Source organism: Salvia hispanica, chromosome 5, assembly GCF_029641045.1.
Source record: "Salvia hispanica isolate PSC_SH4W2 chromosome 5, Shi_PSC_v1, whole genome shotgun sequence".
Classification (NCBI taxonomy): domain Eukaryota; kingdom Viridiplantae; phylum Streptophyta; class Magnoliopsida; order Lamiales; family Lamiaceae; genus Salvia; species Salvia hispanica.
In genome coordinates, this window is record NC_142696.1 from 47,863,458 (window position 1) to 47,887,723 (window position 24,266).

At 35.7% G+C, this 24,266-nt stretch overlaps 2 protein-coding genes and 1 pseudogene across 2 annotated transcripts; all 3 read left to right on the forward strand.

The window, feature by feature from the left end:
- The first annotated feature begins 352 nt into the window (after positions 1–352).
- Positions 353–1,448, forward strand: LOC125191368 (nuclear transcription factor Y subunit B-3 pseudogene; annotated as a pseudogene).
- A 2,046-nt stretch (positions 1,449–3,494) lies between these two features.
- LOC125187896 (Leucine-rich repeat (LRR) family protein) lies at positions 3,495–4,925 on the forward strand. The gene has a single exon (XM_048084545.1). The coding sequence runs from the start codon at positions 3,513–3,515 to the stop codon at positions 4,689–4,691; it is 1,179 nt and encodes a 392-aa protein (XP_047940502.1). The 5' UTR covers positions 3,495–3,512; the 3' UTR covers positions 4,692–4,925.
- A 6,386-nt stretch (positions 4,926–11,311) lies between these two features.
- On the forward strand, positions 11,312–18,438 carry LOC125186704 (transmembrane E3 ubiquitin-protein ligase FLY2-like). Its single transcript, XM_048083129.2, has 15 exons — positions 11,312–11,850; positions 13,482–13,554; positions 14,293–14,420; positions 14,895–15,010; positions 15,537–15,597; positions 15,740–15,806; positions 15,885–15,962; positions 16,080–16,237; positions 16,360–16,419; positions 16,504–16,597; positions 16,847–17,014; positions 17,103–17,431; positions 17,503–17,622; positions 17,702–17,856; positions 18,186–18,438. Exons 1-14 carry the CDS (start codon positions 11,725–11,727, stop codon positions 17,801–17,803), a joined length of 1,680 nt encoding a protein of 559 aa, XP_047939086.1. The 5' UTR covers positions 11,312–11,724; the 3' UTR covers positions 17,804–17,856; positions 18,186–18,438.
- The last annotated feature ends 5,828 nt before the right edge of the window (positions 18,439–24,266 follow it).

Here is a 24,266-nt window from a genome sequence, read left to right on the forward strand (position 1 = left end):
GAACCAAAAACCTTGAGCATCTGTAGGTTCTCTGGTCCGGTTTAGAGTTTTTGAAACTGTAATCAGCGATTAATCACCAACTTATTCTAACTGAGTTACTACTAAATAAGATCAATAATTTTTAATCATTTCATTAATCAAAATTAAAAAGAAAAAGAGTTTCTACTACCGCTCTGCATTGAAGAATTTCACGACCAAAATCGGCCAATCAGACCAACCATCACGTTTCCCCTCTCCCAGCCGTCCGATCCCCTCCCCATCCACGGCTCCCATCTCGGCACGTGCCGCCCACTTATCTGGATACAAGCGGCCACAAACACCGCCACGTGTCGCGCCATTGCAAAATATCACACCCCTCTTTCCCTTCCTCTCTCTTTCTCCTCTTCTCCACCTCCTCCAATCACCTCTCCGCCGCCGCCCGCACAGCCCCCCAAAACCCCCAATTATCCCTTCCCATAAAATCAAATTTTCAAATTCACCCCTTTCCGCCAAAAACCCCTAAAAATTCCGCCCTAAAAATCCGATCTTTTTCGCTAATTGAACTTCAAATTCCCGCTTCGGAAATCCCCAATTCGAAGCTGGTTGTCAAATTCCGGCTTCGGAAAGCTTCAATTCGGAGGCGGAATCGTCGATTGATCGGGAAAAATGGCGGATTCGGACAACGACTCGGGCGGGCACAGCAACAGCAACGCGAGCAGCCGGGAGCAGGACCGGTTCCTGCCGATCGCGAACGTGAGCAGGATCATGAAGAAGGCGCTGCCGGCGAACGCGAAGATATCCAAGGACGCGAAGGAGACGGTGCAGGAGTGCGTCTCGGAGTTCATCAGCTTCGTCACCGGCGAGGCCTCCGACAAGTGCCAGAGGGAGAAGCGGAAGACGATCAACGGCGACGACCTGCTCTGGGCCATGACCACGCTCGGATTCGAGGAGTATGTGGAGCCGCTGAAGGTCTACTTGGCCAAGTATAGGGAGATGGAGGGGGAGAAGAGCTCCGTCGCCGGAGTTAAGGAGGGCTCTGGTGGCGCTGGCGGTGGTGGTGGAGGAGGGGCTGTGAGCTCTGGTGGGGGGTTTAATGGTGGGGGGATTTATGGGGGGAATGTGATGGGGTTTCATCCCGGAGGGGGGATGTATGGCGGCGGCGTCGGTGGTGGTGGAGGGGGATTGGGGAATATGGGGGGATATGGCGGTGGCGGGGCCGGGAGGCCGAGGTAGATTTGGTGGTGATCAAGAATGAATTTGGTGACTGTTTTTTAACCTTTTTAAAGATCTATGGATTTTGTGTTTGTTGTTTGGAATGGATTAGTATAACTGTTTAGTGTAATTTGGGGATTTGATGATGTTGTTGTTGATGATGATGATGAAGATGAAGCATAGAGTGATAGAGAAATGATGTAAACTTGACTTTGTATTTTGTAAAATTTATAAAACAGATTCATGTTTGGGTTCAAGACTGTGTTTTTATGATGTGGTTGGGTTTGGGGATATGTGGATTTGAGTGTTCTGTTCTTACTTATTTGATGATATGGATTTGTTGTCTGAAATGTTGTGTTCATTGAAATGGCATTGGAAGTTGGTCTTGTTGTTCTCTATGCTTCTTTTATCCCTTCTTACTCTTGGTGGGATATTTGCATTCTTGATGAGATTATTAGTGAAATGTGTTTGAAAGATTGGAGTGTTTGGACCAATTGGAGAATTTCTTTGATGGGTGTTGGATTTTCTTGTGAAACATGATGGTGCCAACAACCTAATATGTTGGTAGTTAGGTATGTTGGTTATTTCTGTGGTGCAGTTTGTTTAGACTTTAGAGCAACTTGCCTTGTGTTCTGGCAGTTGGGGCTCAGTGTGAGGGCACCGGCTCCTATAAAAGTGGCGGCGTCGGTCGTTTAGGGTGTGGTTGCTAGCGTGGGAAGATAGAGATCGGAGAACTTCGATCGAGTGCAAAAGACTTATCCCTTGGTTATAGGCTATTGTTTTAAGTTTGTTTAGGTTCGTATTTCTAGTAGAAGTCTTTAGTTGTTGTGTGTATCTTTTAAAGTCCGAGTTGAGTATGTTTAAGCCCCTTTGAAGTTCGAGTTTGTTCGTTTCAATTATACTAGGTAAGCATGTTTTTTATGCCATTACATAACCTTTTTATGTTTTTGGTTCAACTTATTTTCATTTATGTCAAACATGTTTTGAAAGTAAATTGAAATGGTGTAAGAACAAATTTAAGAGGGAATCATTTGTAACTGCTTAAGTGTGGAAATCAAAAGAAAAAATAGAGAAATCAAATTACACATTTTGAATTTATTATATAGCAAGTCAAATTAATTTACCAAATTTATATAAAAAATTAACATAAAAACAATGAAATCAATATATAAACGCTAAACCACAAGTTTATATCCTATGATATTATGTTATGTCCAAGTCAATCCAATCAAATAACAAAGACTAAATTGTTTTTACCCTTCCACTATAAAATTCCCTGGGGTTATTTTCTAATACCTTAAAATTTAAGAAATGCTGAAATTCTTATTGGGTCCCACCTGTCTTCTTAATTTCCACCATCAGAAAACTACACAAATGGAGGCATATCATTTTCTTTCAAATTATCCTCTTCTTAAATCCACAACATACTCAATTAATCACCTCATGCACAATTTCAACATTTACCACCCACCTCACTTCACTAGTACATGTAATGTACTATCATAATTTAACTAATTCTTGAAGTATTTAATAAAACTATTGTACTAGGATTATCTTGATCAATTTTAGTGCTATTTAACTTTTAAGACTTCACGTGACTATGGATTCAAAAAACCTAACTTGTTGGATTCGAATATGATGAAAAAAGGTCGTGTCCGTGTTGGAAAACATGGGTGATGCAGCACCCGAAGTGGTTGTATCGGGTCATTTAGCTATTGTTCTTGAAAAATGGCTTGATTTAGCCCATTGCTCGAAAGAAGTTTTGATGGTATCCTTTTACACCAAGATGTATTACCGCTGCATCATAGATGTAGTTCTCTCGAGAGATCACAATTGCCATAAGCAAACATATTAATGATGAGAAAGTTTGACACTATGAATGAAGAATGTGTGATCGACGACTAACTCGAAAACCAGCATTTAATAGAGTTTTCTGACTCTTATAGACTGATAGTTAAGTTGGTCGACCCTGACCCCACCTGAGCACATCAATATACTCATCCACCAATGCTACCATCTGCCCCAAGATTCTTAGTTCAAAACCAAAAATAAAGTACTATCATAATATCATCAATATAATAATAAAAGACAAAATACTAGTATTTGAAAACGAAGATCCAAGTTCATCTTATCAAGACATGAAAATGGTAAAAACACAATCATGTTGGCTGCCATTTAGTGATGGTAAAAGGTCGTTGTAATTGGTAGTTGTAACAATGAACATTGAGAAACCATATCCACCTCAAATCTATATATATTCTTATACCAAACCTAAGACATTCCAATAAAGAATAATCATCTAATTACCCAAACTAACCAAAATGGCCTCAAAATCCCCATCCCATCCCACACTATTCCTCCTCCTCCTCCTCCTCCTCCTAACCCTCAACCCCACACTAGCCAAGAACCACCACCACCCCCACTCCCCGGCCGCCGGCGGCCGTCGCGCCCCGAAAAACGCGACGGCCGCCCGGCTCCGCCAGGCCTACGACGCGCTCCAGTCCTGGAAGCGCGTCATCTACTCGGACCCGCGCCAGCTGACCTCCAGCTGGCGCGGGCCCGACGTCTGCGCCTACACGGGCGTCTTCTGCGCCCCCCACCCCAACGACACCTCCATCACCGCCACCGTCGCCGGCATCGACCTCAACCACGGCGACCTCGCCGGATTCCTCCCGGAGTCCCTCGGCCTCCTCCCCGACCTCGCCCTCCTCCACCTCAACTCCAACCGCTTCTGCGGCGTCCTCCCCTCCTCCCTCGCCAACCTCTCCCTCCTCTTCGAGCTCGACCTCAGCAACAACCGCTTCGTCGGCCCCTTCCCCGCCGTCGTCCTCGCCCTCCCCTCCCTCCGCTACCTAGACCTCCGCTACAACGAATTCGAGGGCCCCGTGCCCTCGCAACTCTTCAACAGCAACAACCTCGACGCCATATTCATCAACAACAACCGGCTCACCTCCGTAATCCCATCCTCCCTCGGCTCCTCCTCCGCCTCCGTCGTCGTCTTCGCCAACAACAACTTCTCCGGCTGTCTCCCCCGATCAATCGTGAAATTCGCGGACACGTTAGAAGAGCTTCTCTTGATAAACAGCAGCATCTCCGGGTGCCTTCCCGTGGAGCTAGGGTTTCTCTACAAGCTGCGCGTCCTCGACGTGAGCCAAAACGACATCGTGGGGGAGATTCCGTACAGTCTCGCGGGGCTGGCGCGGCTGGAGCAGCTCAACGTGGGGCACAACCGGCTGACGGGGGCAGTGCCGGAGGGGATATGCGCGCTGCCGAATTTGTCGAATTTCACGTTCTCTTACAACTTTTTGTGTGAGGAGGAGGGGATTTGTGGGAATTTGACGGCGAGGGGGGTTGCTTACGATGACCGGAGGAATTGCTTGCCGGAGAAGCCGAGGCAGCGGAGCAAGAAGGAGTGTGACGCGGTGGAGCCGGTGGAGTGTGTGGAGGGGGAGTGTGGGGTGAAGGCTGGTGTTTCTGCAAGTTCACCGCCGCCGCGTTAGGTTTGGCGGCGGTGGTGTGATAATAACGGGGTGGCTTGGAAGCATCTGGAAAGTTCCTCTGTGTATATAGTTTAGTGTAGTGTGTGTGGAAATTGGAAGTAGTTCTTTTTATAATGTCGTGTGAGTAATTGTGGATCTTTTTGTGTAGTGTTTACTTTTTTTTATAATGTTGTGTGAGTAGTGTTTACTATGCTTGTGTTTGATAAATGAATAAAATTATTGATTGTATGAGTAGTGTGATGGTGGTTTGCCGTAGTTGGATTCAATAGTTTTAGGCTTTCGGAAATTGGAGATAGAGAGTGATAATTTTGCCGGAGTTTCTATGATTATGAGACTACTCGAGATATCCATCTGTTGTCGGGCAATTGTACACAAGGTACATGAGTTATTGAAGGATTTTGATTCAGTGGTGGTACAACATGTGCACAGAGAATGGAATTTTACCCCCTGACTTTATGTCACATTATGCTTATAGGTCTCATAGAGGAATGCATGTGTTAGAAACAGTCCCTATGGAGCTCCGTAGTTGGCTGTTGTATGATAGAATAGACGTTTCTTATATTCGGTAGTTTAGTTTTGTTTTCAGGATCTGCCTGCGTTAGATACAAACAATAGGAAAACTGAAAGAAATCATGAGACGTAATAAGATGGAGTGAAGATATCAAGTGGGTGGTTGTTGGTTTAGCATTTGAATCTGTCTCTCAACTTTGATGTGTTTCATATTAAATCATTTTTCATTTTTTTGTGATTTACTTTAAATTTATATATGTTAATTAGGATTCGTTAATCCAAGTAGAGTTTATAAATAGTACTACTTCTTTTAAGTTAATGATGTTATAAACTACATTTTGATGTCTTGGAATGTAAAAATAAATGCATGGAATAAAATACATGCACTAAACAAACATTTCTCCCTCCGTATATATATAATCAAAATCAAAACTACAAACATTTCACTTTTTAGAGGTTAAGCATGTCGATCGTGAAGCAAATCGGGTGGCAGATTTTATAGGGGATCTGAAGATGCACGAGATCTTTCGACTGCTAAAGATCCTCCAGGAGGTGTTGCCCATCTATTTCAGCTAGATAAGATAGGTAAGACCATTTTACGATATATGTTGCTCCCTAAATATTTGTATTCCTAAAGCGTTGGCTCTCCTATTGTATTAAAAAAATTACAGATTGGATTGAATTTTGAATTATTGATATGAAGATATTGACAATATTAGTATAACTAGTCGAATTAGTTAATCATAGTAATATGCCGACAGTACAGGGCGCGCAAATGCTCTTGATTTGGGAGAGTGAAAAAGAGTAACAGATTTGATGTCGTAACATCCCACAATTTAAACATGTGCCAGTTAACAAATTAATCTTTTAACATTAAAAATTATTCGTCCCTTATTAAAATTATTTTAATCAAATAGTAGAGGGTTGTTGGTAATCAGTTTTAATCTTACCTAATAGGCTAATAGCGTTATGCCGCATACCACTATCGACTTTGACTAAATAAATAAACGAATGGCTAACTAGAAAGTAGAAACCACTATAGTGAGTCTATACTAAAGACTAAAAAATGAATTGTTTTATTTTTATTAAACTTGAATATCATTTAATTCTAATATGCATGTGATAATTTTCAGACAATTAGTTACATAATATGGAAACTTGTTTTATTGTCTCAAATATGGAAACCCCAAAATGAAAGGCCATAGACTAAAACATAGATATTACATGGAGTACTAGAAATTTTCATAAACTATAATTATCAAGACAAAATATTATAAATAATTTAACTAGAAAAATTTGTTTTCTTAAGAATTAATGAATTTTAAAGGAAATAATTAATACTATGTGATCAAACAACGATCCATGCAGAAATTATGACAGCCACAACACTCAATCCCACTCCCAAATCAAATGAAGCACCAGAAGCCGGCGCCGGTGCGAGGTGGGGCGGCAGGAACACTGACACGATATGATCCTCTGGTGATTCAGCTTCTGGTGGTGGTGATTGGGGAGAAATGGGGGCAGGTTGAGGCGGTGATGGTGGCTGGGAAGGCGATGGCGGTGGTGTGGGTTTATTATTTGCGGGGGTTGGGGAGTGAGACGAAGGCGTGTGGGTTGGTTTTGGGGGAGATGGTGAAGGGGAGTGAGACAATGGCGTGTGGGTGGGAGATGGGGAGTGAGATGAAGGCGCGTGGGTTGTGGATGAAGGAGATGGTGAAGGAGAGTGAGATGAGGGAGCGTGGGTTGGGCTAGGGGATGAGGGAGAAGGTGAAGGAGAGTGAGACAATGGCGTGTGTGTTGGGAGTGGAGATGAAGGAGATGGTGAAGGAGAGTGAGATGAGGGTGCGTGGGTTGGGGTTTGGGATGAAGGAGAAGGTGAAGGAGAGTGAGACGAAGGTGGGTGGGTTGGGGTTGGGGCAAATGGTGAAGGAGAGTGAGACAGTGGCGCGTGTGTTGGGATTGGGGATGAGGTAGAAGGCAAGGGAGAGTGAGGAGACAACGACGTATGAGTGGGAGATGGGGAGTGAGGTGAAGGCGCGTGGATTAGGGTTTTGGCTACTGGGGTAGGTGAGGGCGAGTGGGGGAGTGGTAGCGCGGGTTTATTAGTGGCGGGTGATGGGGAGAGAGATGGTGGCGCGTAAGAGGTTTTCTTTGCATGGGATGGGGGAGGACTGGAGGGTGGCGGATGGTGGTGGTGGCGACGATTGGCGATAACACGAATGATTATTTTCTGACCCTTTTCACATCTTTGATTGTGGCCACTGATGAAGAAGAAGAGACCGGATCGATCGAACTTGAATATTGAGTTGCCATCATTTAGGGTTTGGATAGGGTTTCTTTTGTTGCATTTGTTGTAGTCATCTTCCCCCACAATTAGAACAGAATCATTTCCCTTAGGGTACTTAAAAACTGCAAAAAAAAACCACACATACACATTAAAAAAACATTTATTGATCAACATGATATTATAGTAGTTGAATGATATTTCTCTTTTATTTACAAAGATGAGAGATCACCATATATAGAGGAATAAGCTAAACAAAATGTTGGTAAAGACTCCATTGAGCCTATTTTCTTACTATTAATATAAATATTAAAACAATACTAGTATACAAAATATTTTATATGGTAAAACTAGTTTAAATCATTAGCATGACCAACAAAAGTAAGACACATATTGACATTTTCTTTTCTTTATTGTTTAATCTTTATGTAAATATTTTTTTTCTTCCTCTTTGAATCGATTTAATTTTTCTCTTTTTTTCCTCTACAATTTCAGCCCTTCCATTCTCATTGTCCGGCAATTAATTTGATTTCCGTCAGCTTCGGCTTAGTGATGGAGTGAAAGAATAAAAAGAAATATAGATTTACCTAGCTCATCGTTGATTTGGAATCGATTTCTTTGAGCCCAATAGCTATAGCTTTCGGAGGGTGAAAGCGTCCAACCATCGCGTTCACCCACGTGAAACACGTTACCACGAGCAAGAGACGAATTCAGTACAAATCCGATCAAGTACACAAGCAATAAGCTCAATGTGGATTCACAAACCCCCATTTTGTGTTGCAAAACTAATTGCGTTTCAAAGGATTGGTTTTGGATTTGAGATATTGTTTTGAAATGTAAATTGGGAAGAATTTGTTGTGAGGAAATAGGAAGTTGACGAAGGCTATTTATTTATGTTACTTATACCTTCACACCTTGGTAGAAAACGAAATTTTTGTTTGATTTTTTGATTAAATTTGATTTACTAAGAACTCTTAAATGTTAATACATGGATTCATGGCATTATATAATGAAAATACAAGATAATATTATCGGTAATAGAGATTTGGTAATTTTATTGTTCATATATAAAGATAATTTAGTTTTCAGTATATTAGTTTAATCGATATAATCATTCATGTTTAGGAAAAATTTTTGGACTATATAAGATTTTATGTTAATTAGAAAAGTTACGTTTAATGGGACATTATCAATTAAAATGAAAATTTTCATGAATACCAAATTTACCTAGCTATAAAAATATTGTCATTTTCTTATATTAATAATACCACTGTATCCCAAAAATAAAAATTCCAAACTTCAGATCTGATTTACTAGCTATTTCAATGATATTTTTAATATTGTCGTCTATAAAAATACATGTAATAGAGTATTTTAAGTAATATGCCTCTAACCAAGCTGGCGAATTAGACAAATTTGCAACTTTTAAGTGAAAAGTCAAGGGATTGCAAAAACTAGCAAATCTAATTTTGACAATATCCATATAAAACTTTATAAATGAGGAATTGCAAAAATTACAAATCTGTGAAAAAGAATTTATATAGCATCTTTTGCTATACTTGTAGAAAATAAAGTCTATAATCCATATATAAAGCGAAATACCGTAATTGATTGCCTAAAACAATTAATTGATGGTTTAGGCGTCAAATTAAATATTACTCCCTCCGCCCCATATAATTTTACACAGTTTGACTTGACACGAGTTTTAAGAAATGTAATAGAAAGTGAGTTGAAAAAGTTAGTGGGATGTTGATCCTACTTTTAAAGTATTGGTTTATAATAAAATGTGAGTAGGAATGAATTAGTTGAATATGAGGTCCATTACCAAAAATAGTAAAAGTGAAATGAGTAAAATTATGTGGGACAGACTAAAATGAAATACTGGATAAAATTACGTGGGACGAAGGGAATACTATTTGGACTTCCATCTAACAAACCTCTTTTCTATCTGTACTCTTGGGCCAATCTATTAAACAAATTATTGGCATGAGGCCCATTAAAAAACTTTTAATTGTTCTTCCGTCGCTAGGTAAATGTAACACTTCAAAATTTAGAAGATGTTATTTTGTGTGTTAAGTTGAAGTAAAAATATATTAGTACTTATTATATATAAATGTGAGAGAATGTTTTTCAAAAAATGAAAAGTAGTAGTATTAGTATGTTTTTTATGAGACAAATTGAAAATTGTGACGGATACCTTGGGGCGGAGGGAGCACTATATATTGCCGACAGTGAGTTTATTAATATTCCCTCCATCTACCAAAAGATGTTATGAGTTTTAGTGAGAATTTTGTAAAATAAGAGGGAGATGAGAAAATGTGGATGAAGTATTGGTGAGAATGTGAAAAAGTGAATAAAGTACGAAAGAAAAAAATAAAATATAAATAAAAATAGTATTTAATAATTTTAGAGAAACTTATAATTTTTGCCTTAGACTATTTCTTAGGGAGAACCTGAAATAAAAATATGAGACTATTTTTTGTGTAGGTATTTGTTTTGATTGGATTCGAATATACCCGTTTCATAAGTTGTAATTATTTAATTTTATAGGTCTGAATCTGTCCCATGTTTTATTTTAGTAGTAGTACTATTTACTCATTTTAGTAGAAGTACTATTTACTCATTTTAGTAGAGTACCATTTCAAAGCATCTAACTATCACCGAAAATATTATATAAGCGTGTATATACTCAGAGATAATAATTCAAATGAATGTTTATTAAGTGTAACATGTTTAATATCAATTTTTAAAAAGTGTACATTTATCATACAATAAAGTTGTCATTAATATATATGCCTAATGAGTAATGGGTATTAATATTACTTTAAAAAATCCAATCTATTATTCAAAGACGAAACATTTCAAAGAATTATTTTTCTGATGTAATATCCCTAACTAAATTGCATTCAATTTCACTAACATATGTTATATTCGAAATAAATCCATGATAAATGAGAACCATCTAATTATATCCTATTCCATTGGTGATTTAAAAAAAATATCTTGAACTACTAATAATTACAGTAAACTAGACTATAACTTCGTCTCAGATCAAAGAACGTGATGTTTTCAAATAGTTATTACTATATTTTATTGTAATTATCAATAATTTACAAAAACTACTTTTTCCTCTTTCTTTTTAATCTCCCACGCTTTATAATAATGTGTATATCATGTACTAATCAGGTATGAGATCGTGTGCTCCATTATAATGAAAAAAATTATTAAATTATTTGCGTTGAATATCCCTCAAAAGTTGTAATGGGTTTGCTTTTTATATTAAATTTAAAAAAATGATAGTACTAACAACATTATTACGATTTAAAAAAAAAATATTGGCATCTAATATCACGAAATTTTCAAAAAGTTGAATTTTTCCCACGAACTTTAAAATTGACAAATAATATCAAGAACTTTATCCCGTGTTTGTTTTTTCCCACGAATGAGAAAACTCCCACTAATAATATTATGATATCGATTTTTTTTCGTAATTTCTCGACAACAATTTTGAAAGTTTCAAGTTTTTCAATCTTTGAAGATAATTTTTTTTAAAGCACACCCTCCAAAATTGTTCTTCAATCTATTAAAATAACATGAATTTTTTCATTCGTGGGAAAATCTAACTTTTTGAAAGTTTCGTGATATTAGATGTTAATATCCCAAAAAAAAAAGACGTTACAATAGCTAAATAGGTAAAAGATTTATCACTAAATTCTCAATTAAACCTTAATATTTTGAAAATTTAAATCAATAGTACTTCCTTATTTATCTAATTTCTTCCATTTATCTTCTTGACTAGGGTGTTACCTAACAAGTGGAGTACAAAACGCCTTGATAGAATTTCACAAATTCAGTAAAAAAGGGGTTCAGTTTGAATTAATTAATGATTAGATTCTATGTTCGTTTTTGGTTCGATAATTGACTGGTGGAGGTCAAGCATGATTTCGTTTCCAACCCAAATACTACAAATTGATAATTTCCTTTCCCTTTTTTCCTTTTTGTTTGGGTGTCAAACTAATGATTCATTAGGTTGTTAAACTCTCCCTTTCTCTGTATACCGATCGGTGCATTTCATCCCTTTTCTTGTTGAGTTTGTTAGCAATACGTTGTTTGTTGGACTCTTCTTTAACCAAATAAGCCACCGATTGAAGAAAGACATGATTTTTAGGCCTTTCCTGTGATGGGCTTTGGGAAACTCGAGAAATTAGTTGACGGCTAGGATTTTAGCTCAGCTCCTCGATGGAAAGTTGGAGTCTTTTGCGGTTTCTGTTGAGGAATCTTTTTGGGGTATGGTCCATTTTAGTGGTGATGTGGCCTGTGAATGGGTTTAGGCCTTTGAGGCAGAGACGGTCTTGGGGTGAAGAGGTTAGTGGTGTGTGTGTGTGTGTTGTAGGTTGAATTTGTATTTTATGTTGTAGCAGTGCAATGTTATTAGTTGTGAATTTTTATGTGATGTGTGGTTTTATTATGTGGATTGGGAGTCTAATCTGTGATTTTTGTTAATTGATTGGAGGCTTAGTGAGCTTCCAAAGTCAAATTCTTGCTTTCTGTGTAGCTGTTAAATGTGTGAAAGGTTGAAATCATAATGGTGGTGGTTTATGCGAAAAACAGCAATTTCTCGATTTTTGAAAGAATTGTTGCAATTCCATGTTTTGTTTTGGTTTATGGTTTCTTGCTTACTAAATGACTGATGATGGACAAATATGTGTTTCTTTTTCCTATTTGTGTGTTTGATAGGAGTAACATTATATGGATGCTGTGGAGTGTAGAATGCAGTTAATCTGTGTTGTAGTTCTTGGGGGACAGTTGAATGAATGATTTGACTGGTATATGCGAGATTATTATGAGATTTGTAGTTGCATGATGTCGGCGCATAATGTGTGTATGCTGCCTTTTGGGTTGCCAATGAGGCTTCAAGAAATGTCCCACCGAGATAAAGAAAAGTAGTTGAGTTGATATTAGGTCCGCAGGGCTGTAGAGCAAGTGGAATATTAGTAATTTAGTATAAATAATGCATATTTGAAATAAGTAATGCTGAGACGCTTATCGCTGATTTAGGTGAAGTGCTATCGTACGGTAGAGGTAGTTGTTGAGATGCTTATGGAGTGCAGAATGTGATTTTTGTTGTAATTACTTGCCTAAAGTCCTTCTCCACATTATGAAGGTTTTGTTAGTTGTATGATTAGAATGGATTTGGAAGAAGTTGATATATTCTGTATTATATGATTGTTCAAGACTTTACTGTACGAAGATGCAATAAAAAGTTGTGTCAATTATTATCATGTCATCAAATTTTATTCAAAAACTCTGCTGAATGGATCTTCAGTGGGACTTACTAATTTTCTGACTTTAAATAAGGGAAATCCTTGAATGGCTATAGCTTATAAGATGTTATGTCTATTTAGTCCGGCAGATATACTCGAATAGAAATTCTCGAACTGTCTAACTTTCCCTTTTTGGTGTCTAGCACTAAGTCGTTACCAACAATGCTTTTGAAGTTAGTAATGCCTCTTATGTCTTTTCTATTTTCATCAACTTATCCATGTGGGAAATTTTACTTCACTGGAAGTGAACTCCCTAGCCACAAAGAACTTGCATAAACTATGGTCACATATCCCTTGGTTTGACAAGTGTAGACAATGCAATTGCTTACTATAATTTGATTCCTAAACTGAATTGACCCTTTGCACATAGCAATGCAAGCTTTTGCATTGCTATAATTTGAAAGTCAATGGTTTTTCAGTGTCTAAAAGCTGCAGAGATGATGGAGAGATAGTCTAGCAGAATTGAGTATGAATTATGTCAATGTCTAAGTTCATTTGGCTAATTTGTATTTGCGGTTGGGAAGCCATAGTGTGTGCTTGCTTAGTGTGAGATTGATGGAAAATAACAACTTATGTTTCTTACTGTTCTTATGTTTGGGAATCACCTTTAATCCATATTGTTAAATCTTCTGTGTTTACTTCTAATCTTTTGGGCCCTTTTACTTCTTGCAGTGGCTTCCTATTGGCAAGGATGATCAAGAATTGGGACCATTTTCTTCTTGGAACGTAACAGGGACCTATAGAGGTTTGTAATTTATTTACCCATCACATCACTTAATGATCGTTCATTTGCATGAATCATGTATGTTGGATTGATTTACATTTCTTCTGTCATATGTGATATGTTGCAACTAAATACGCGAGGCACTTCTTTTTTGCACTCGTTTTGGGAAGATAATAAATTGTTATTCTCGCTCTTACTTTACTCTCTCTCCACTTTAAATTATTTATCATCATTTTCCCAAAACGAGTGCAAAAAAGAAGCGCTTTGCTTGTGGTGGGACGAGGGAGTTTCAGTTATTTCCATTTCATCTACCCATTTCTACTTTTTACTTATCTTAGTAAAAGCCTATATCTACATAAATATATAAATCACAAAATGATAGATCATTTTCATCTGTTCTCATATTAGTAAGATGAATACACTATTAATTGTAGTGTGCGCTGAATTCTCCTTGTATCATAGAAATCGCAGTTTATGGAGAAAATAGAATGGTGAGTGAGGGTTTAGGCGTTCTCGTTTGGCAATATTTTAACCTTGCTATCGACAAATTTTGATCTTATTGTTTTAATTCCTTGGGATAACAGATTTATATGTTACATTTTATTGATAATTATCGCGCTATACTCAGTTTTGTTGTTTAATTTGGTTGGCCTTTAATGACCTACCCAAATCCAGAACGTTTTCATGCAATATCAAGTACTATGCTGTTCCCTGTTACATTCTCGTCACTTAATTTTGTGAAAAATTTATGTGGTGCAGGGAGTTGGAAGTTTCCAGATTCTGCAAATAGCTCTTCCAAGTTTGCTGATTTTAGGAAGTCCAGTGGAAATTCGATACTAGAACTAATCAGTACACCAACAAAAATAACCGGTGTACACTATGTGCAGGTAACTTGGTTATACTTATTTCTTAACTAGTTGGAGACATTACATGGAACAGACCTTCTGCTTGGACGAGTGTGCTCCTTTTGGAGATTAATTGCTTATTTAAAATTTTGATACCTGATATCGACCTTTTGCTCAGTAAATTATCGAGAAATTGTTACTTCTGCAGATTCTGGTTTAAGATATAGCACCACTTTAGCTATGTTGTCTCTTATTATCAGCTGCCCAGCAACATCGATAAAACTTTGACTTTTTAGTTCTTGTCTCGACAATATGTGTCTATGTTCTTATATGTATTCAGTAATTAATTCGACTCTTTATTTATTGTCTTCTGATTGATTTTTTTTGTGCGAGCATTTTGTGAACTTAGTTAAATTTTTTGGTATCGTGAGCTTGTTAATAGCGTCTCTAACTGCGGGTTCTGATTTCAGTTCACATGTTCCAATTGTAACTGTCGTCTTCAATGTGATATGCTAGGGAGTTATAATTTTCCATGACGTGTTTGACAATGAGAATGATGTACACGGAGCTCGAATCAGGGTAGAAGGTGTGTATATTTGGCCTTTCAGACAACTAAGAATGGTGGCTAACAGGTAGCTTCCTCTACTACCCTGATTCCTTTATTTCTATGAGTCAGTTTACGTGTGCTTTGCAACTTAACTACCCAATTCTTGTTTTAATTAGCCACTAATCTCATCAAATCATGTGGGGAAGTATGCAGACTCTGAATAAAAATTAACCATTGGTCTTCTACGGAATATATCATAGAGATAAATTTTCCGAGATGCTTTTACCCTTTCCCATTGCATACTCATATATTGACATGAATCTGCTATCAGGAAAAATACTCCCATTTTATTCCACATGCATTTGAGTTCATCACAAAAACACCCCAACATATGGACAAAATTTGTCAATATTTATGAATGAAAACGAAAGAACTATTCAAGAATTGATGATGAGGACTTGTCGGTCAAATTGTGGTCGTTAGACTGTCGAAAATCCATTTACTCTGAATTAGAGTTGGACGCCTTTATACACATAATCTACTTCATGCTCTGGAATGCTTGTGTTCCTATATGTTTTATCTTTTAATTCTCCCTCTGAATATTTCTGCAGTGGAAAAGAGAGTGAGTTTGGGCAGGAAGATGATTATTTATTGTCTAACCCGTATCACTTGGTAATCACACTCTTACTTCCTCGTGAAGTTACTTTTTACCCTTCCACTGGTATAGCATGATGGTTGTATTTCTTCTCATATTGATTGCTAATGTTTTACAAGTCAACTTTTAACTTCTTTGGCATTTTTCTTCTTAGTTCAGCTCGGAGTTTTCTCGTCCCAGGTGTTTCAGGAGTCTCCACGAGAAAAAATCTGGAAGAGGAAACAATGTATGCTCCTTTGCTATTATTTTATTTCATTATCAGTTGATAAACTTGCTCCCTAAAATTGCTCGGTACTCTGTGTAGCCCCACTTTACGAAATGGAGAAACACTGCAACATTGAGATCGCTGCTAAAATTTCTCGAGCGTCTTCCAGGAGAAATGGTAATAAGTTTATCTGACTCTACAAGATGTGCTCTTCCCTTTCGTTCTATTTTAGCCTGCCTATTTTGCTTAGAAAAATACAATCTCTAACTCGATCTATTCGTTTCTTGTATGTAGGTGGAGATCAAGACAAGTACTATCTAGAAGGAGTTATGGAGAGCCCTTCAGTGGATGACGATGTAGATTGCTTCTCGCCCATGCTCTTGAATGCGACTTCTGTCAACGTCGAAGTCTACTATAACAAAGCAGTTAACTACACTTTGATGGTTACCTTTGTATCCTTTCCCATGTTGGTTGATCTCGAGTTTCTCAAATATTGTTTTTCATCCAGGAGAAGGTGAAACGGTCTCATAGTTATGACTCCTTTGTTGGATTCTTTAACCTTTTCATGTGCTAGATATCTTTCCTCGAAGTTCTATTGTTAATCCGGCAAATGGAACATAGTAACACCCAATCAGTAAGTTGCTCGATACTTGATGAACGACTTCCAAACTTAAAAGTCGCAATGAGTTAAAGTAGCTAACTCAATAAAACTTTACAGGGGGCTGCCAAAGTTTCGCTTCTGATGATCGGGCATCAAGCTATAATGGATGCTTATATCTGCCTTCTACATCTCACTGCCGGAATTTTAGTTGGTACGCTTATCTTGAAAATAGTTACTTAAACGAGGCACACTCCGGTGCATCCGGATTCACGAAGCATCTGTCCTAACTTGATCCTTACTGTGATTAATAATCTCTAGTTGAGGATTCATGAAACCCAAATTGGATTTGATTAGGGCAGATGCACCGTGTATCTGGATGCGCACAAGTTTTTGAGTACTTTTCAAGTTATAGCTGTTAATAGTCGTTCGAACTAAAACGTGATGCTTGTCCGTTTTGCAGAATCTCTATTTAATGCTTTTGCAACGGCGGCATTTTTCAAGTTTGTGGTTTTCTCAATCTTTGAAATGCGGTACCTACTTGCTATATGGAAGGCGAATAGGCCATCAACTAACGGAGAGAATTGGGAGACGATGAGGCGCGAGCTCTCGGTTCTTTACAGTCGTTTTTGTAAGTAATATACTTTTTTCAGCTACAAATGATTTTGTTATCGTGTTGCTAAACACTTAATCTGATGTTTCTCGCGTCCTTTTTGCAGACGGGATCCTTTTAGGTGGCATTCTTGTCATGTACGAGTTCCACAATTTTCTTCGAATCATCCTTCTCCTCCTCCACTCTTTCTGGATTCCACAAATAGTGATTAACGTAGTTCGTGACTCGAGGAAGCCATTGCATCCTCATTATATCCTAGGGATGACTATAACTCGAATTGCTATTCCCTTATACGTATTCGGTTGCCCACATAATTTCATGCGAATAGAGCCCGATCAGAGGTGGTGTATCTCTTTGGCCTTTTTTATGGGACTGCAAGTCTTCATTCTTCTTCTCCAGCATTATCTCGGATCCCGTTGGTTCATTCCCCGTCAGGTATGATGTGTTCGTGTCTGTGCATTCATGTGTAATCCGAGCTCTCTCTGATGCTTCAACATTATCTGCAGATTTTACCGGAGAAATATAGCTACTATAGGCGATTCCTTCAAGGTTCGAGCCACCACGCTACGGATTGTGTCATTTGCATGACCGCCATTGACCTCAGCCAGCGCTTGAATGATTGCATGGTAATCCGTCAGATCTTCTTCTCAATGCTCTGGGATCACGTCCTCTTAACCGTAATCTTCGACTCTGTTGTTCTTTCAGGTGACGCCGTGCGATCATTTCTTTCACGGAAGCTGCTTGCAGAGATGGATGGACATAAAAATGGAATGCCCGACGTGCCGCCGTCCCCTCCCACCTGCTTAGAAATGTACATTTTGTTACTACACGAAATCGAGCTGCTCTGCTAGTTAACAGTGGTAAGATGTTCGAAACACCCTAATCATCGATGTTCTTGCTTCATTTTCGTCTCCTAATAGGGCGAAAACCGTATTCTAACACAACCTTTACGACTGTTTTCAAAATCGTCCCAACATTGATTTAGTGTTCATATTTGACCTAGACAAAAACTTGTGTACACCCCAATTAGGGTTCATCAATCCCCAATTCGGTTTTACCAATCAAAGTTAGGGTTCAATTAGCGCAGATGCACCAGAATGTGCCTCTCCGACTCGTTCCACTCCTTTTTCCGGTGATGGATCAAATTTTCAGAGCAATAACCATTCTTTATATGCATTTTTGCTTCCAGTTGAGGAATGAACCTAAGGCATAACTGGTAGATTTTCCGAGCAGAAGCAAGCGAAACGACAACCTCCAATGGCAACGGTGCCGTGTATACTGTATGTAATAGAAAGACAGCAATTAGAGTTCCCATTTTTAGGTAGGTTAAGAACAGTCTGTTTTAAACTATACTGATACAATTTTCTCACTAAATTCTGAATGTACATATACATACATTACTTACACACATATTTCTTCAATTAAGTTTGGATTCGAGAGAAGATTGTACCGCGATATCCATCTGTTATTCGCACTACGGAGGCATGAAGTAGGTTCGTGTCAGAGTCAGTTGTGTTGGGGTCTTGTTTTCTCGTTGTCGAGGCTTGCCCTACTTGGCCCGACGCACGTTGCAAACTAATAAATCCTCAACTGTGACATTAAAACATTGTCTAGTGCCAAAGTTGAGATGATGATTGATGAAATTAATATACATTGCTAATGGGGCCAAAGTTGTGCACTTGTCCATGTGCCTTTGCTGTTTGATGAAAATGATTTTTTCAAATTATGTCAGAGTATTATTTGCAGAATTATGAGAATGTTGGATGTAAAAACTTGTGAAATGGCTTGGTTTTAACTTAGAGCTGTCTCTGTTTGATCACATGTGTGCAAATTAAATTTTTAGATTTTGATGATTAATTGTTGTAGATGTGCATATGGTTGCTCAGTTATTCAATTTTTTTTGGAGACAGTTATTCATATTTATTATTTATTAAGTTAGATAATATGGCAGCCCACATTGTGTCAGGTGAGTAGTTGACTGTTAGTTTATTTTGCCCCTTTAATTTCATCCTAAGGGCGTGCGCAATGCAGTCGCGAATTTTAGCCAGATCGATGGTTGAGAGGGCGCGACTGCATTGCCGGACCGGAACCTACAAGTGCGGATATGTTGATAACTGATAAGACGTACACCCAGTCGGACGTGCGCAACATGTATTGTTGCGCGCATAACTATTCGTTTCTTTTTCACTTTTCTTTTTCCCTTACTTTTAATTCTATATTTTCTATTACCCCTCTATTTAATTGATAGAAATATAGGTTAAAGTGTTTTAAATTTTATTATTTCAAAGTAATTTGATGGCATGAATGTACTACTTTTTCAAAATTGAATGTATATAGAATAAAATGTGATATTCAACATAAACATAATGTATAAATTATTAAACATAATGTATGAATTATTATTATTTTATTATGTAGTTTTTCTTGATTTTAGGAATAATTTATCTAATATATTTATATTATAACAATTAAAATAAATATATGAAATCGGAGGAAAATAAAATATGATAAAATACAAAAGTAAATGCTGAGAATATGAATGGTTGAAATTTGGCTATGGATTTTATTGTTCGTTAGTACCAGTGTTTTAAAAACCAGATCGGACCAGATTGGCCGGTTCGACCGGAAACCGGGAACTGGTTTTATATTTAAAAGCTTGTTTAAAATATGAGACTAAAGGGAATTGAACCCTAGACCTCTAGGTAAGAAACTAGCACTTCTACCACTCTACCACATGATCTTGAATGAAATATTATGAACATTAATTATTGTTATATATTAACTCCATAATTTTTTGTCCACACAAATTAATAATTTGTGTTTAGTTTTATACTTTAAAATAATTTTTAGTTTATTTAATTTTAATTATAAGCCACTAAATTTTATTTTTATTGATGTAATATGGAGTATATATTATTAATATAGTTTATTACTCCATATTTACTAATAATTCAAGTTTAATTTTATGTAATAACTAATAATACTATTATAGTATATATTTATCCAAATTAACTAAAAATTGATATTTAGTTTTATATATTGTCTATAATATTATTTCACCATATAAATGTTTTGAGATAATATGAATTTTATCTATTTATTATATGTAAAATATGTACTTTTTTGGCTACATTAATTAAAAATTTATATATTTAATAAATATTTAAATTTTACCATTCACTTACTTTAAATACTCTTAATATTTAATTTACTTAAAATGTTTAATATATGTTTTTGTATATGTTAATATTAAATGTAATATATTACTCACTAAATTTAATATATTTTGTAAGAGCATATATAATTTTATATTTGCAAGGTAAAACGGTTCGACCAGTGATTGAACCGGTCGGATCGGTTGAACCGTGAACCAGTAGCCTCACCGGTTCACCGGCCGATCCGATTTTTAAACCATTGGTTAGTATTATGGTTTAGGTAATGGAAGTCTGAATGGAATTGTGGATGTGATGATTTATTTAATTTATAAGTACAATTATGAATATAGAATTTATCAATTTAATGAGGATTTTTACAATTTGATTACATTTAATTGTATGATTATAGTTAATTTTTTCGTACTCCTATGATTTAGTGATTTTTAAGGTTGAATAAAGTAAGTCAACTATATTGACGTGAGTCAACTAACTTAAATAGAAAAGCCTGCAATAACGCGTGCTATATATTAGTCATAAATATTTATAACCTAATTACTGAAAATATATTAACAGAGACAATAATATCACGCACTTAATGAATTCACCTAATATTATACTCCCTCCGTCCCATTAAATATGCAACATTTGGAAATCGACACAAGTTTTTATATAGAGTTGTTTTGTGAGTTAATGAAGAGAGTAAAGTAAGAGAGATGAAAAAGTAGAGATAGAAATGTTTCCATTTTAGAAAACTTTAATGGGACAAACTAGAAATGAAAACGTTTCATTTCTAATGGAACCGAGGGAGTATATTTATTTACCTATAAACATTAAAGCCCCCAACTATCACAGTTAAATAATTGAAAAAATCAGTCTCATGATAGTTATAGTGAATAAAAGCCATATATGTATACATTTATGATTAGACAAAAACATACTAATGCCACGGTTGGTATGGGTAGTAATAATGCTCTACCATCTATCCAAAGCAAAAACAATATAGTACGATAAGGTTAATAATTGGTAGTAATTATTAACGTAATTTGTAGTTTATAATGTCAAGTTTGGAAAGGAAGATGAATAAACCGAAAAAAGGTTATTTATTGGTAGTAATTATTAACTTAATTTGTAATTTATAATGTCAAGTTTGGAAAGGAAGATGAATATTGTGGTCTTGTTGTTTCTCGTGCTCGAGCGTTGTTGGTTTGGTGTGTTTTCGTGTCGATCTTGTTCATTGGTGCGATCTTCGTGGATGTTGCACAACTTTCTCCTCCAATTTGGGTTTTATTTTGTCGTTGATGTAACATACTCTTTTCTTGTTATTACGTAATTTAAACATTTAACTTTAATTACTGTCATAAAAATAATGGACTACTCTCTCATATTTACTTTTTCTATCCGTACACATATAACTTTCTCATTACTTTTAGTATTTTTGGTATTAGATCTCACATTCTACTGACTTATTCAACTTACATTTTATTTATTAAAATAACTTTTAATAAGAATAATTATCACTTGCAACAATCAATAAATATCATTTTTTACCCGAAACACATTATTTTTTACTCCTAACAACAACCATTTTTATTACCACACACAAACTCTTGTGTTTGAATATATATTTAGTAGTAGTATAGTATTTCACTGGTATTGGTAAATGTCAAATACTCTATCCGTCCGCCATTAGGAGTCTTATTTCTTGGCGGCACGAATTTTAAGAAATGTAAAAAAATATGGATGGAAAAAAGTTAGTGGAATATGAGTCCCATGTATATATATTAGTTTTAAATGAAATGTGAGCGGAATGTGAGATACTATTATCATTTATGGTAAAAGTGAACCGGAACTTTTATTCGCGGATGGACTAAAATGGAAAAACATGACTCTTATTTGCTGATGGAGGGAGTATATGTTTATGATGTTATTGAAAATATATATTAATGTATATTTAAGATTATAAATACTAATATTGACACCTATTGATGCATAAATGGGTGATAAAATGTAATGGGAGGTTCTTTACTCTCTTAATAATTCTCTGCAGACAAGTGTGACCTAATTTGTGTATAAAACAAAGTATTGTACCGGAATGTATAATGTATTTATGGAACCCAACTGCTTTTGATTTATTTATATTTGTCGGTGAAAGTGAAAAATTAAATTATGTGGTCAGTGTAATAACATAAATGTAGCACTATACACAGAAAGAAAAAATAAAAGAAAATAAAACTATTAAATGTAAGCAACAAGAGGTTGATACATCAATTATATTCCATTTCACATTTTCTTTTAGTAGTCATTTAATAAAAAACACACACATGGGTTTTTTATGGTTAACATTGTCCAAATTTGTTTAAAGAGATAATGATCAGATTAGGACACAAATATATGTTGGAACATAATTATGCCAATTAATTAGATCAAAATTCCAAAACTAACTAATCATTGAAGCATTTAATTCATTATAAAAGTGAAAGCTCCTACATGAATTAAAATGCACTAGTCCTAGCTTTTTATTCTTGAACTAGCTATTTGATTATTCTCTTATAAAAAAAATGTCCTAGATAAAAAAAATAAAGGAGAAATTATTTTGAGTCTTTCTTGGGCTAATTTCCACTCCAATATATAGTTAAATCAGTATTTTTTTAAGTACCATGTTTATATTAACCTTTTTAGTTATGTCGGCAGCTGACCAAACTAGACATCTTTAACATTAATTTTTTTTTCTTACAAGTATTGCAATTTATAAATTAAATATATTTTATTCATATGTAAACGAACTAAGCTTCTGCCTGTTGTACCTTCTGCATTGTGATTTGTACCTGTGACGGCTATGGTTAGGCATTAAAGGAAAGAGCATGCTATTACTATTATTGCATCTAGCTAACTATATGGCATTATTCGACTTTCTATTATTTGGATTCTGCCAAAAAAATGACTAATAAATGAACAAAAGTAAAAAAGCTTATGCCAAAAATACATGTGTATTGATGTTCTAGCAATAATGCACGTCGTATTGGTTCAAATCTTCAAATTCTTTAGCAAGAAATGTTGGCTATATATTGTTTATTTTGTTGTTGTTTACATATATTTTATAATGGTAATTGATTTATTTAATTATGTTTAACTAGTATTGGTATTATTTACAACTAGAGTTGTGTAACTAAATTTATAGTTTTCCATTAGATATATATCTCGAAGTGTATATACTAGTGTCAATTAAAGTAGACACCAATCCAAATTCAACAAAAAAATGTGTCCCATATCATTTTCCGACTATTGAATGTCACCAAATGTCACATGAAAATTATGATTAAATTTTATAAAGATAATATTCTAGCATGAAAATATAGTTGTTTCAAGCAATACATTTATCTCTATGTACGTATTTTGTAAAATTATTACTACATATATTTCAAATTTTAGAACTCGTTACCATTATCTACATATACAATAAATATTGCATAAATATTCTCGTGCATTTCATAATAAAGGGTCAATCTGATTTAAAATAATTTGACTTTGACGTCCTTTGTATATAATTGAATAATTTAAATTCCCCGCTTCTATTTCATTTTGTTTTCATCATTTTCTTCAAATATTCGGATAGAAATTTGGGTGATTAAATTAAATAGTACTCTTGTTCATAAAATTTACTACTTTTTTTTTAATTATAAAAACAATGTGAGATTAATTTATACAGTAAGTCGTCGCGTTTGACCGATGCAAGTAATTAATAGTTATAAAAAGTGGGAACCACACTTCATAAATATTTGGTTCCTTTCACCGCAAATCACAGCTCACAGTTACATATCAATGGTACCCAATATTAGGTGAGTTGGCTTCACTATTATAAATTTTTCTCAACTACCATACAAAAATATAAAATTAAAGCCCCTTTTACATACGAAAACATATAGAATACATATCAAAGTGAAAGCGTTTTGTATTTATACCATTGATTATTGTTAATGAACTAGAAAGTTATGATCCTAGTTAGGTACGTTTAAATGAAAAATAAGGTACTATCAATGTATTTTTTTGATAAAGAATAAAAATACTACTCCAAATATTCATATACAATAGTCGTTAAACCAACATCAACAATAAAT

Excerpts from the sequence above, each read along its gene's own strand:
- LOC125187896 (XM_048084545.1), top strand. The coding sequence starts at position 3,513 with ATGGCCTCAAAATCCCCATCCCATCCCACACTATTCCTCCTCCTCCTC.
- LOC125186704 (XM_048083129.2), top strand. The coding sequence starts at position 11,725 with ATGGAAAGTTGGAGTCTTTTGCGGTTTCTGTTGAGGAATCTTTTTGGG. Across the intron at positions 13,555-14,292 it reads CGTAACAGGGACCTATAGAG|GGAGTTGGAAGTTTCCAGAT; the intron begins GTTTGTAATTTA and ends TATGTGGTGCAG. Across the intron at positions 16,598-16,846 it reads CACTGCCGGAATTTTAGTTG|AATCTCTATTTAATGCTTTT; the intron begins GTACGCTTATCT and ends TCCGTTTTGCAG.